A 14938-nucleotide genomic window follows, 5' to 3' on the forward strand; every position below is an offset into this window, starting at 1 on the left:
TCAAAAAATTCACATTAAATAAATGCAATGTTTTATCTATAAACTAGAGGCCCAGCGCACAAAATCCGTACACGGATATGGTCCCTAGGCCTGGCCTGCAATCAGGGCCAACTTCCCCAGCTGCCTGAAGCCAGCCCCTCCCCCCGCCGCCACCCACCCCCAGTTCCCCATTCGCCATCGGGTGATCAGAGGCTGTTGGCTGGGGCGGGGGAAGAACCAAGAGGTCAGCTCTTCCGCCTGCTCACCGGGCCTGCCCCCACCACAGGTTGCTCTCTGTGTGTGGGGCTACTGGTGGTGGGAGGGTCCACAGGAGGTTGGCCTGCTAGCTCACCCTCTATTGGGGTGAGGGGGGCTATCTGGGGTGGGCTGGCTGGAGGGAGGGGCTGCAGGCCAATCAGGATGTTGGGAGCCCATCAGGAGCAGGGCCTGCCAGGGGGAGGGGCTGCCAGAGATTGGCTGGCCAGCCCCACCCCCAATCGGCTGGTTCACTGGTTGCAGTGGGCATCATAGTGACTGGTTATTCCAGGTGTTATGGTGTTTTGGGAACTGGCTTTTTATATATATATAGACTAGAGAAGAAAAGAGATGACTTATTTGGGTTTTGAAAGTGATGCTCCTGTCAAGGTGTGCAGTTGTCAGTTTCTTGCTCCCTTCAAGCCTTCCACATTAACACTTCACTTCCAAGGGTGAAGAGCCATCAGTCAAGTTGGTCCTCCCTCTAATTAGTGGTTAAGGGGTGGCACAGAGACAAGTAAGGGTCAATTTGATTTATTAACTGTGCTAAAAATAGAATGGAAAATAGAAACTGTGTGTATGTGTGTGTGTGTGTGTGTGTGTCTGTGTGTGTGTGTATTTTCTTCCACTGACTTTGTTATATCAAACTGAAAAGATAGATTTTGCTCTGTTTTCCAAAGGAAAGAAGATATGAATCACAGGAGTCCAATCCTTTCCTGGCAAAGAAGAAGAGAATTTGAGAAGCAGCAGTTTCCACTTAAGCAATACCAGAAAACACACCCGTGTCCAATGAGAGAGGAAAGAAAGTTGCTTTCATTTTTAAGATTTTTCCTGCTCAGGGAGCCCGCGCAGCAATGGCTGGTGAGTGACTGCAGTTTTTCCAGTTTATGGCTGTGTTTTGGGGGACCTACAGCTCAGGAGGGAGGCTGGGGGAGAGGAGCAGAGCCACGAAAGTGGCACTCAGCAGACAAAACTATTCTACTCTGGGATGTGGGTGATGGGAGCGTGGGTCACAGAAGTGACTGTGCTAACACACAAAGTACTTTAGTGAATATGTTATAGCTTCTTGGGGGAAAAATAGGAAATTCCAAAAAAATCTGCATCTGTGTTCTTAAATCTTTCCTGTGATTTTAGGCTTTTCTTTGGGCTCTTACCGCCCTAGAATTCTTGCCCGTTTTAAGAGCGTCCTCTTGTTTGAGTGAGAGGCCCTGCTGTGAAACACAGGAACTTGCATTTCCTCCATGTTTCGTTTTCAGCAAGCAAACCAGCTGTGGTTCGTGCTCTCAGTCTCTACAAACAAAGCTGCTTTCAGCCTTGCCCCTGGAAACAAAATGCATTCTCCTACAAGTATAATATGTTTATGTTTACTGCTATACAAATTGAATATCACGTGTTCTTAAGTATTGATAAATGTGATAGGAAGTGAATAGATGGATGATACAAAAACTGACCCATGTCAGCTATCATGGATCTCCGTAGTGAAGTTGCTTCAAGTCTGTGAACATCAGTTTCTTCATCTATAAAAGGGAACAGGCTTGAGTAAGATATGTGCTATTATAAGTGTGGTCTGTGGGATCACCTCAGGAGCTGATAGAAATGAAAATTCACAGAATGAAATAAAATAAAATGAAAATTTGATAGATCCACCCTGATCTATCAAATCAGAATTTCTAGAGAGAGAGAGAGAGGAAGGAAGAGAGAGAAACACTAATTTGTTGTTCCACTTATTTATGTATTCATTGGTTAATTCTTTTTTTTTTTTTTTTTTTTTTTTTTAAATATATTTTATTGATTTTTCACAGAGAGGAAGGGAGAGAGATAGAGAGAGTTAGAAACATCGATGAGAGAGAAACATCGATCAGCTGCCTCTTGCACATCCCCCACCAGGGATGTGCCCGCAACCCAGGTACATGCCCTTGACCGGAATCGAACCCGGGACCTCTCAGTCCGCAGGCCGACGCTCTATCCACTGAGCCAAACCGGTTTCGGCAATTCTTTTTTAAAATATATTTTATTATTGCCGAAACCGGTTTGGCTCAGTGGATAGAGCATCGGCCTGCGGACTGAAAGGTCCCAGGTTTGATTCCGGTCAAGGGCATGTACCTGGGTTGTGGGCACACCCCCAGTAGGGGATGTGCAGGAGGCAGCTGATCGATGTTTCTCTCTCATCGATGTTTCTAACTCTCTATCTCTCTCCCTTCCTCTCTGTAAAAAATCAATAAAATATATTAAAAAATATATATATATATTTTATTGATTTCAGGGAGAGAGAAATAGAAAGGTGAATGATGAGAGAGAATCTTTGATTAGCTGCCTCCTGCATGCCCCCACTGGGGATTGAGCCTGCAACTTGAGCATGTACTCTTGACAGGAATCGAACCTGGGACCCTTCAGTCCTCAAGTGGATGCTCTAGTCACTGAGCCAAACCAGCAAGGGCCATTTGTTGATTCTTGTATGTGACCTGACCTTGTATGTGCCCTGATTAGGGATAAAACCTGCAACCTTGGCTTATGAGGATAAGGCTCTAACAAAATGAGCTACCCAGGACCAAGGCCTATGAAATCAGAATTTTTGTGAATGGGGTACAGGCAGCTTTTGCTTATCAAGATTTTTAGATTCTTGATTTACATTAGAGAACCACTACCTGGAACCTATGGAAGGTCTTGTCTATATCTAAAATTCTATTGTTTTCACAGACAAGAGACAGAAAGAAGATCCCATCTATAAGGCGAAGTCAATTGCCAGGAACATGATCGATGGCTTTTTTGATGATTTGATAGAAAAAAATGTTATCAATAAGGATGAGTTACAAAGGTTGGGAGAAGGAGTGGGCATCATTGTGAACAAGACTGAAAGTCTACTTGAGGATATCAGTGAGAAAACTGAAATGACAGGCAAGATACTTATGGACAATATCTTCAACCCCAAGAAACTACTGAGTTTGAGTGAGTATCTCAGACCAAAGGGCCAGTAACTAGTTCTTTATCTACTCTCATTACACCCTTTTTCTTTTCTTATTTCTATTCACATGTGGAGCATGAATTGTCCACATCTCTGGTACCTTCTTTGCCTGATTTTCTCATTTAATATTTCAAAATGCCCTGATCTACTGCTGTCCCTGTTCCAACATCCCCAATCACTTTACACTGATGCACATTTTCTTTAGCAATTGTCACCTTCAATCATTCCATAACATTTATTTATTTATTTATTTATCCATTTATTTATGTATTTATTATAGCATCTCTCTCCCTGCTGAAATGTAAACTCCATGAGGCATATATGTCTGCTTTGTTTAAGAATATATCCCAATCCACAGAAATGGCACCTGATAGGTGCTGAGTAAATATTTGTTAAATGAATCAATCAATGGTGCTGGAGTTGTGTTAGATTTAATGAGATCTTTTAGCTAATCTGTGCTACTCTGGCCATACACTATAGTCATTAGAGTCATTCCAAGATATAGAATATCCAATGGAAAAAAACCCAAAATAAAACATTATCTTCTGCTTAGCGGTGGTCTATGCCTGTTAAAGTAAAAAACCATTGAAACCTATAAAGTATTTTTGTGAGTTTATTTGAGCCAAACTGTCGACATATGCCAGGAAGCAGAGCCTCAAGGAATTGAGATAATGCTCCAGAGAATGACTGGTTACATTTGTATTTATACATTGCAATCAAAGGAGGGACATAGGTAGGTTACATGAAATTCATTGGTGATAGATTAAGGAGGAGGGATAAAGCAAAGCAGGGAAACCCCTGGGATTGGATAAAAAGTAAAATGATGGACACACACTTAGGTGGGTACAGGATCAATTAACATGATAATGAAGGAATTTGTGGTCTCTGTCCTGGCGCCCAGCACATTTGGTTGTGCCTCAGGGGCTCCATAAAAAGGGAAGTTACAAATTACCCAGACATTTCAAGGGTTTGTTATCACAGATGCAAAAAGACAGATGAGCTCAGTTAAGGTAAAGGTTGACCTTGTCAGTGAAGATACCGGCCTAGGATGTAACTGCCCGCCATTACTGCTTTTAAAGTTTAATTTCAGACCATCCTTTGTGGTTACTTTACGTCTCTGGATTTGCAAGACTGCCATGCCCGCCTTCCCTGAGCTTGTCAGGTCAGCATGTGGCCCCTTTCATCAACAATCCCAAAAGATATATCTCTAAGAATCTGTATTTATCTGTGTTAAAAAAGGAGATAAGCAATTTGACACATACATGTGTCTTTCTCTCTAGAGCATGGGTCGGCCACACCTTTCCTTTGAAAGGACAGATAGTATTTTAAGCTTTTTGAACCATGTGGTCTCTGCCAGAACACAACTCAAATCTGCTGTTGTGGCATGAAATCAGCAATATACAATAAGTACAAAATGAGTGTGGATGTGTTCCAATAACATTTCATTTACAAAAACAGGTGTAGGGCTGAGTAGGGCCCACAGGGCATAGTTTGCTGATTCCTACTCTAGCATAAAACATACACATGGGTATATTCCAAATCCTTCCAACATCCCTCAGGGATTATTTTGTTGTTGTCGCTGTTGTCGCAAGATGAATTTTTGTAGAGATGTATTTTTCCTCTTCGAAATGAAAAATGCTTTTGAAGAAAGGCCTTGATTAAATAATTTAATGATTCCTTGTATTAAATAAACAGGAAGATAATGACCTATTCCTTATTTTGTGGAAACTCAGCCTCCTCCTTCACTTTGTAGAAGATAGCAGTCCTCTAAAACAAATTTGGAGTTTAAAGAATAAGCCAAATCTCCATGCTTCATATGCTATCTGCTCAACATAGTAATTTCCTTGGCAATGCTAGGTGAAGATTTTGAAGTGTGTAGGCTCTAGAAACTTACTTCCACTAATGCATATTTATTTTCTTTTGGCAGCTTATCATGAAAATGAGGACAGTGAATCTGAGGACAGTGAATCTGAGAACAGTGAGTCTTCTTCCTCAACAGGTAACTGCCTCCAAGTCTCACCTCACAGGTGAAAACTTCTAGTGTCGTCAGAATATATTCTGGTAAAGACCTAGAAAACCCGTGTTCCCAATCAATTTTCGTCTTTGGAAATAACCGTCAGAGTAGAGCATCGATGCTTAACATTTTGTTCATTTCACCTCAGAATCTGAAAATGAAAGTGAAGAAAATGAAGATGAGGAAAAAGCTGAATCAGTCCACACATTGGCTCTCCCTCCAACAGGTAACTGCCATCAAAACCCAGTGGCTCATGGGAGCCCTCATACATTACTTGGCGTAAGGCAGCTATACAGCGGCCCTATGTTATAGTGAAAAGACCACTGAATTTAGGTTCAGGAAATCAGGTATTTTTCCCTTCTGCCCCTAACAAAGTCCCTCAAAAGTAAGATTAACACATGTATTCCTCTCTTTAATTCTAAGAATCTGGAAGTGAAAATGAAGATGATGAAACTGAGGAGCATGCTGGTGTGTCCCAGGCATCGATTCTACCTCTTACAGGTAATATAATGGACATATAAGGACACTAATTGAGCTAGGGCATATAAAAAGGCCTTTTGCACAGTGGAAATAGAAATGGAGTAACCCCTCCCCCCAAAAATCTATGCATTAAGTCCATCTGCCACCAACTACACATGTTCTCTGGTATCTATTTCTCAGCTTTTCTGAGGTTCAAATTTTTAAACGGGATTAATAACATATTCAAAGGGATTCATAAAACATCTAAGATATAAGCAACTAGCAACTGCACATAACAGAATAAAGATGTGGTTAAGAAAAGTACATTAGAAAGACAAAACAGTATGAATCACACATACTATGTGGTCACCAAAGAACCTGATGAAATATGGGGTCACATTAAAGAATGACAGTGTCTAGAAAGGGAGTAGTGATAGTGTTATCTTCTGAGTAGCAGATCTTCAGAAGTTCTGAACAAACAAAGGAATAAAAACTTTATAATCTGTATTCATTCTTATATCTATTCTTATATTACATATATGCATCTGTTCATTGAAAACCTACAATATGCTATTCTAATTAATGTGTTTATAGCAATAAGCAATATAAAGATCCTGCTTACATGGAAATTATAATGTAGTGAAGGCAGAGATGTAATGAACATGCAGAAACGAAGTAGCATAATTTCAGGGAACATACATGAGAAAAGCGGATTCGCCCATAGAGAGATGTTGGGGTGGGTGGGAGGTACATGAACCAGGGCAGATAGTTATGAGAACTCTCTTGAGGTGATATTTCAGTACATACCTGAGCAATAGTTTTGCCAAACTCTAATGCAAAAACATTCCATGGAAAAGCAAAAAAAGAGCAAGGGCTCTGAGTCTGGAATGATCTTGTCATAGAAAAGGTCAATCTGGCTGAAGAGCATGAAATTAGCTAGAATGTGGTAGGAGAAGCAGCTAAGGAGTCAGACTATTGCTGCAATGCCATTTTGGGGCATTTTAGAGAGTGGAAAGAATTGGATTTTGTTTGCAATAGAAAACATTTAAGGAGTTTTTAAGAGGAGTGATAAACAAGCATAGAGTCAGAAAAGCTACTTGAAGCCTATTTGCATATTTCAGTTAAGAGATAATAGCTTTTAGTTTAGAACTGCAGTAATAGAGATTATGACAGGGAATTAAATTTGGGATCTATTTTGGAGGTAGAATCAACAGAAACTATAGATGAATTGGGTGTGGGCTAATAAAAGAAGTGAAAGAATCAAGGGTGGTTCTATCTAGGTTGTTTGGCTGGACAACTAGGTACCACTTACTGAGATAGCGAAAAGTTGTCATTCAGAGTAAAATCAGGAGAAACAGATTTACAGGAGTGGACAAATATCAGGAGCCTTTACTACATGTTTAGTTTGAAACGTGCTATATCCAAGGCAGATGTTGTGTAAACAGGATTTTGCACAAGAATCAGGGATGGGAATACATTTTGGGATTCTTCACATGTAATGGTAGATAGAATTCCAGCGGCAGGACTGACAGAGGCCATCCTTTGACAAAGGAGAAATGCTGATAGAGAACAACAGAGGCTCCAACATAGAACAACCCAACTCTTGGACGTATGGCAGAAGAGGAAGAGTCACCAGTGGGGACAGATTTAGAAAGAATGCTGGAAAATGCAGCATCCCAGAAGCCCAGAAACATCTTTCAAAAAATAAGATGTTAAATGATGAGAAAGGGAAAAAGTGGTTTTTGGTAACCTTGATAACAAGTACTTTAAGTGGTGAGAATACTAGCCAGTTTATATTGCATCCAGGAGAAAAAATGAGTTGAAAAAAGAAAAATAGTGAAAATAGACAAAACCTTAAAAGGAGTTGGGCTGAGAAGTGGACAAGAGAAATGGGACAACAATAGCTGGAGGGGAAGTGAGGTCAAGGGTAGGAGTTTTTAACAGATAACTTGATATGAAGTCATGCTACTATTCCAATGGGGATAACACAGTGGGGAGAGTGAGAGAAGTTGATGGTGGAGAAGGCACAGCTAAAAAAATGCCTGAGTCAAGTCCTGTGGGTGAGAGGGAATGGAACTCAGAGCATAAGTAGAGGTACCACTCTTATTGGAGGAAGAACTTGTCTTTATTTGTAGTAGGAGGAAAAATAGATTAGGTGGGTAGATATGTAGGTGAACTGATGGATTCGTTGGTTAAAAATGAAATCATTTTTATGCAAAAACTATTAAAAGGAACAGAGGTTTGTTGTATTAAGGAAAAACAAGAAACCAGGAGATACTTGGTAGCTGTTTTCAAGTTGATGATAACTACTGTATTCATTAACAAGCAGTTATAAACTGTGCCAGATATCATTAATGTGTGCCACATTATCTTGCTAGATACTGGAAATACAAAGATTAAAGACACTTTCCTGTCCTACTTAAGCTTACAGTACAATAAGCACAAGGTAAAATACAATAATTTTTTAGATGAGACAATTATATAAAATAATGTGGAGATAAATTAAAGTCAGGAGAATTCATGGGCTTTCACAGGGAAAGGAATTAGATTTTTTGTGATAACAATGTGAGAAATACATAACAATACTTAGAAGGTTCTCACTTTACAACATTCAGAACTATTCAAAAATGATTTAGAATGCTTTAAGTAACTTGTTAGTAGAGCTATTTCAGAGAATGGTAGTAATAAATAGGGGTATTGTATGCAGCATTCAAATATCTGAACGGTAACTTGACTAGGCCAAATGAACATTAGGTTTCTTTCTAAATCTTAGGTACTGTGTTTATATGAATGTAATGAGTTGGCTTTTAAAGATTAGTCAATGCTGTGAGCACTAACAAAAACAGAAATATATAGTGGAGGTCACGAAGAGGCAGAAAGAAAAGAGGGGGGATATTTAAGTTTTTGTTTTAGTAATTTAAATAGAAAACATTTTTATTATATTAAGCTGTTGGGTGAGATGGTGGTAAGCAATTCTTAAGAATGAAAGCCCACTCAACAGAGATGCATGATTGCAAAGCAGTGGACATTATTGCTTAATGAGGGTTTGTTTTTGTTTTGCTTTTTCTCTTTTAGCTCCTCAGGAAACCCAGGCTTCCCAACCCATCCATAAGTTGAAACTTTGTCCTCCTAATCATTTCCAGAGACTGAAGACAACAAAGGCAGATGAGGTATTTTACTTTGGAATAGGGAGAAACACAATTTGCCCACTTAAACAAGATACTAGTGACACACTGGGAATTTTAGTTCATGTAAAAATCATAGGATGTTATCTAATCATGCTCTCTAATAAGTGATCCTCACATTACCTTTCCTGTCTCTTCCATCCCATCCTGGAACACATTCTAAACCCCTAACCAATGCCAAGTTCCTACTACATGTGTTCAGTCTATGGTCCTCTTTCCTCATAAGGACATAGAGTAGTTCCATTCCTAAGCTCTTCAGCCATCCATTCTGTAATGGGAAAAGGTCTGTTTTCTATGCACTTTGGAGGCAAAAATGAGGAGGCCTGGGACAACTAATTCTGTGTTTGTTAATTGCAGATTTATCCAGTGATGGAGAAAGAGGGCAGAACCCGCCTGGCCCTCATCATCCACAACAAAGATTTTGATCATCTTTGTAAACGATGGGGTTCTGAAGATGACCTTGTGGGGATGCAAGACCTGCTAGAAAGCCTTGGATACTCAGTGGTTGTAAAAGAGAATCTTACAGCCCTGGTAAGCACTCAAGAAAGTGGGACAAACTTCCTACCATCCTAAACAGTTTTGAACTTCTTCCTTAGCAGCGATACGAACAAAATATGCATATGTTATAGGAATTATATTTGTTCAAGAATAGGGTCTCCTGGATTTCTGCCTCCTCAAGTGCAGTCTCATAGCAAAGGTTCAGAGTACCTTTTAGTAGTAGTATCTCACTAAAATTCTGGATCTCTCTAAAGGTCTCAATCTGAGAGAAAATCTATTACTTGATAGTATTGGTGAAACAAAAGACCTGGGCCCTAAAATTGCCTGATACCTACAGAATGAGCTCATGAGATTTTTATAATTTCAGTATCATGTGTCTAAATGTAAAGGCACGTATGTATCAAAAAACAAAAACAAGTTTACACACACACACACACACACACACACACACACACAGAGTTATGATTCTGGCTCTGCCTAAAATATCCTGGGTAACTTTAGACAAACCATGTAAACCTAACTTTCTGTTGTTCCATGATGAGTGAATTTGTTAAGTGTTTATAATTTTTGTCAAGAAAACTCTCTTTTTTAATGAAAACTTACAGAAACTCCAACATATGAAACAGATGAAAACTAAGCCTTCCTATTGGAGACTAGTCATGTCACTTGCCCTTCATTCTATTTCATTGGTTCTCAACCTTCCTAATACAGTTCCTTTAATACAGTTCCTGTTGTAGTGACCCCCAACCATAAAATTATTTTCGTTGCTACTTCATAACTGTAATTTTGCTACTGTTATGAATCGTAATGTAAATATCTGATATGCAGGATGTATTGTCATTGTTACAAATTGACCATAATTAAAGCATAGTGATTAATCACAAAAACAATATGTAATTATATATGTGTTTTCTGATGGTCTTAGGCAACCCCTGTTAAAGGGTCGTTCAACCCCCAAAGGGGTCGCGACCCACAGGTTGGCGACCCACAGGTTGAGAACCACTGTTCTATTTCATCTCCCAGCATCGTCCTTGAGTCCAAATCACCTGATCCCTTGTTGCCTGCACCGTTTTGTTAACTCCATCTACTATTCAGTTGCAAACTATATATGGAGAGTTCCTTCATCATGATTCTGGAGTCTCTTTCAGGAAATGATAGCAGTGCTATGTGAGTTTGCTGCCCGCAAAGAGCACCGATCCTCGGACAGTACAATCTTGGTGTTTATGTCACACGGTGTCCTGGAAGGAATCTGTGGGACAAAACACAGAGGAGAAGAACCAGATATACTTCACGATGATACAATCTTCCAAATTTTCAACAACCGTAACTGCCAGAGTCTAAGAGACAAACCCAAGATCATCATCATGCAGGCTTGCAGAGGAAGTGAGTCTGAGTTGGGGGAAATCAGGGAGTAGCTTTACACTTTTTTTCCTATTCGTATGATGTCCAGCCTTCTTTTTCTCAGAGATGGGTGAGAAAAAAACATTTCATTACTACTCTCAGGCCCAGTCCAGAATTGTATTAAGTTTGTATTATTCTTTTTTTATATATATTTTATTGACTTTTTACAGAGAGGAAGGGAGAGGGATAGAGAGTTAGAAACATCCATGAGAGAGAAACATCGATCAGCTTCCTCCTGCATACCCCCTACTGGGGATGTGCCCGCAACCAAGGTACATGCCCTTGACCGGAATCGAACCTGGGACCCTTCAGTCCACATGCTGACGCTCTATCCACTGCGCCAAACTGGTTAGGGCAAGTTTGTATTATTCTTAAAGAAATTATAAGTAGCCTAATCAGGAATGCCCCTATCATTTGTGACTATATCGTCAACAAGTTTACTCTAAAGTTAAGTGGGCTTTTTATGGTTCATAGTCAGTGAGGTAGTCTTTCTAACAGTAAGAAGATACTTTCATTTTTAATAAATGCTGTACTAAAATGTATTGAAGTAAAAGTATAATGGTAAAAAAATGTATGTTATGTGTGTGTCTATGTATGTGTTTGAATATAACATCTTTCATATGACACGGATGTCTCTCTCAGGAGGTGATGGGATTGTTTGGGTGCCAGACATGGGAGAAGCCTCTGCATTGAAGTGTTTCTGGAGTGATGCTGTTACAAAGACCCACGTGGAGAAGGACTTCATTGCGTTCAAATCATCAACTCCACGTAAGTGACTTCATAGAGAACACTTTCTCAACCTACTAGTTCCTAGATTATAGGCTAGGCCATGATAATATTTTATCACTATTTTAAGAACATCTCCTCTATAATGAGATATTGTTGGTGGAAGATCTATTTAAAATATTAAAATTTACATAACTAGAAAGTTACAAGTCCTGATTTTGGAGGAAATTTTCAAACTACACAGAAGGTCAAGGAAGATCCAGACTTAAAATAGTCTAACTATAAATAAAGTAAGAGGTTATTTTTTTGTTTTTGTGTTTTTTCATATATATATATATATATATATATATATATATATATATATCTCCATGGCACAGAAATGTATCATCTTCTCATGGTTTGGTTTACCTGATCATGTACTAGCAATTAAATGAGCGAACCAAGAAAATTATAATTGTACTACATATCCTAGAATCTCTTGGCCTGTGATTTAAAGAGTTACATAGCTGTATATTTCAGAGGAGAGTTAGAATTTTGGGAGATGCTCACTTAAGGTTGATATTTAATATTCTAAAAATAGATAAACTTATCTAGAAACAGAGAACAGAATGAGATGGAATCCTAGATCAAAGACTTGAAGAACTCTAGAGTTCAAGATCAGAGCTAGAAATATTAGTCATCAAATTAGACTCAGGCCCAGCCAGCATGGCTTAGTGGTTGAGCATCAACCTGGGAACTGGGAGGTGGCTGTTCGATTCCTAGTCAGGGCACATGTCTGGGTTGTGGGCTCCATCCCTAGAGTGGGGCATGTAAGGGGCAGCCAATTGATGATTCTCTCTCATTATTAATGTTTCTCTCTCACTCTCTCTCTCTCTCTCTCTCTCTCCCTCTTCTTTCCTCTCTGAAATCAATAAAAATATATTTAAAAAATTCGACTCAGAAGGTAGGGTCAGAGAATAAAAAATAAAACTAGGAGTATGTGTTGTCAGAGTTACTTAGAAAGAATCTGCTGGAGTTACCAATAGTTTCTGATGTGAATAAGAGCTCAGGTAAAGATGAGGCCCAATGAGTTACCATTAGATTAATGACTTGGAGGATGTGGGTGACTTGGAGGATGTGGGTGACCTTGCAGAAAGTCATTCGGTAAATATAGTGTGGGAGGGAGAAGCTAGACAGGAGTGAGCAGGCTGGGAGAAAAAGAAGATGGTGAGTAGAGATGTATTTGAGAAACTTAACTATAAAAAGAAAGGAGAAATAGAAAGATAGCTGCAGATAAACTGACAATTAGAATATTTGCTTTTTTATGATAGAAGATAATTGATCACTTTGCAGTGGTAAAGAGGAGTAGTAATTCAATAGATATTCACACAATAAAACTTTAAGTGTAAAAAAATTATACTAGGAAATAGTATAGATGAAGAGAAGACCCAGAGTCAAAGAACATCAAGGGCTATATTCTTTTTTATACTGTGTAGTAGGTGCTGAAAGGATATATGTCTTTTTCCACTATGTTCAATCCTAAGGTCCATAACTTGGCCCTGCTACTAATAAAGTCAAGGGGATTTATGACTGAGGGTCCATGGTGGTTTTCTTTGAACTGCTATAAAAACCTGTGGTCCTAGCTTTATCCAGATTTGGCCTCCCTCTTTCCTCCAAAGCATTAAAATCAAACTTTGTCTAAAAGCTACAGCTTTAGGAGGCTTTCATACTTAACCAATGTCTGCATAACTCAATATTTTTATACTTTTTATTTGCAGATAATAGCTCTTGGAGAGGGGTCAAAACTGGCTCTTTCTTCATTTCCCAAATTATCTACCACTTCAAGGAATATGCTTGGTGTCATCATTTGGAGGAGATTTTTCGAAAGGTAGGATCTTCTCCTTTTATTCCATGCCCCAGAACATTTTGTAGAAACATTTACAAAATGTTTTCAGGAATCCTGAAGCCTTAAGCCCCTTTGATGCTCTTTTCTGTATTCCAAGTTTACTTCAGTTTTTTGAAGTAATACATGGAACCAGTGTGAGTTTCTCCAATTCTAGTAGCCTTGCTCATTCAGGGAATGTTTTTGAAGGTACTAATTTTGTTGTGTATGCACTATATCCAAGGATGCTAAAATTTCTGTTTATATCATGTAAAAATTAGCCTGACCCCTAAGTGAAAAGTTCAAATTTCCTCTTTCAAAAATCTCTAAAGGCTTTCTTGGCTACTTTAGGTTCAACATTCATTTGAGACACCAAAGGAACTGGCCCAGATGCCAACGATTGAAAGAGTATCCATGACACGGTATTTCTACCTCTTCCCTGGGAACTAAGGTAAATGTAACCAAGAAGTGGACTTGGGTGCTTCCTGCTCAGAGTCTTTACATAAAGTCTAGATAGAATGGGGAGCAATGATAGAGTGCTGCTGCCCAATCATCACTAAGGCTCACCTTATCTGCCCTTTTTTAATGGCCCTTGGAGGAACCCTGGTTTTATTTGCATAATAAATGCAAATAAAATGATTGCATAAGAAATTAAGTCCAGATAGACAATTCTTCAGTCCTTACTTCTCTCAAAAATCTACTCAGTAAGTAGGAAATATTTAGTTCTGATGCATGCACTAAACAAAACAATGGGACATGTTACATACAGCTGGTGTTTTGGCTTCCTTCCCAAAAAGCCTGTTTTGCTGAGTCATATCCCTACTCTGTTTGACATGAGCCTTGCTAGTGCCACAATGTCAATGACTGCTGATGAATCTACACTGAGGCAGTGAGGCCCTGGTAAAGATTGTCTTGTTTGGGCATGATAGATACATAGCCCTTTTGTGAAGATATATCTCATAGTAGAAATTAGTTCTATTTATATCTTACTTCTAGTTACTAATAACAACATTCTCTATCTACTTTTTCTAGGACAAATGGAGACATTATGGTCTCTATGATTCTACTACTTTAAAAGGTCAATTTTTCATGAAGAATATTTTTGTACCAAACATTCAATTGCCTACCCTTTACAAATGCCAGGCTAAAAATCACCATCTTACTGTTATTGAATTAATGCTCAATAAAGTTCCTTTAAAAGTATGCTTGTTTTCTCATTTTATCATAAAGGTAATTCATGCTCACTGCAAAACAAATTTTAAGTATAGAGAAACATAAAAATATTTTTCATGAAGAAATAATACTTCTTGCCATGGCCTGTGTGGCTCAGTTGGTTGGGCATCATCCAGGCACTGAGGGATTGCCAGTTGGATTTCTGGTCAGGGCACCTGCCCCTGTTGCATCTCCATCCCCTATTGGGGCAGCCAATCAATGCATCACTCTAATATTGATGTTTCTCTCTCTCCCCCTTCCTCCTCTCTCTAAAATAATAAGAAAATATCTTAAAAAAACGAATAATACTTCTTAACTTTCTCTTAACTCTATTTGTAATAACCTGCTAATTTTATAAAGTTCCTTGATTTTGTATCAATTCTGTT

At 38.9% G+C, this 14938-nt stretch overlaps 1 protein-coding gene across 1 annotated transcript; it reads left to right on the plus strand.

Moving 5' to 3' along the window:
- The first annotated feature begins 895 nt into the window (after nucleotides 1-895).
- Nucleotides 896-14543, plus strand: LOC139017504 (caspase-12-like). Its single transcript, XM_070426016.1, is given in 9 exon segments — nucleotides 896-1095; nucleotides 2932-3180; nucleotides 9212-9252; nucleotides 9254-9385; nucleotides 10501-10735; nucleotides 11396-11521; nucleotides 13237-13346; nucleotides 13692-13791; nucleotides 14373-14543. Coding segments are annotated over 8 exon segments (999 nt in total). The 5' UTR covers nucleotides 896-1088; the 3' UTR covers nucleotide 13791; nucleotides 14373-14543.
- The last annotated feature ends 395 nt before the right edge of the window (nucleotides 14544-14938 follow it).

The sequence above is a fragment of the Myotis yumanensis genome, unplaced genomic scaffold, assembly GCF_028538775.1.
Source record: "Myotis yumanensis isolate MYYU_CA2020_CCGP unplaced genomic scaffold, mMyoYum1.0.hap1 SCAF_10, whole genome shotgun sequence".
NCBI classification, from domain to species: Eukaryota; Metazoa; Chordata; class Mammalia; order Chiroptera; family Vespertilionidae; genus Myotis; species Myotis yumanensis.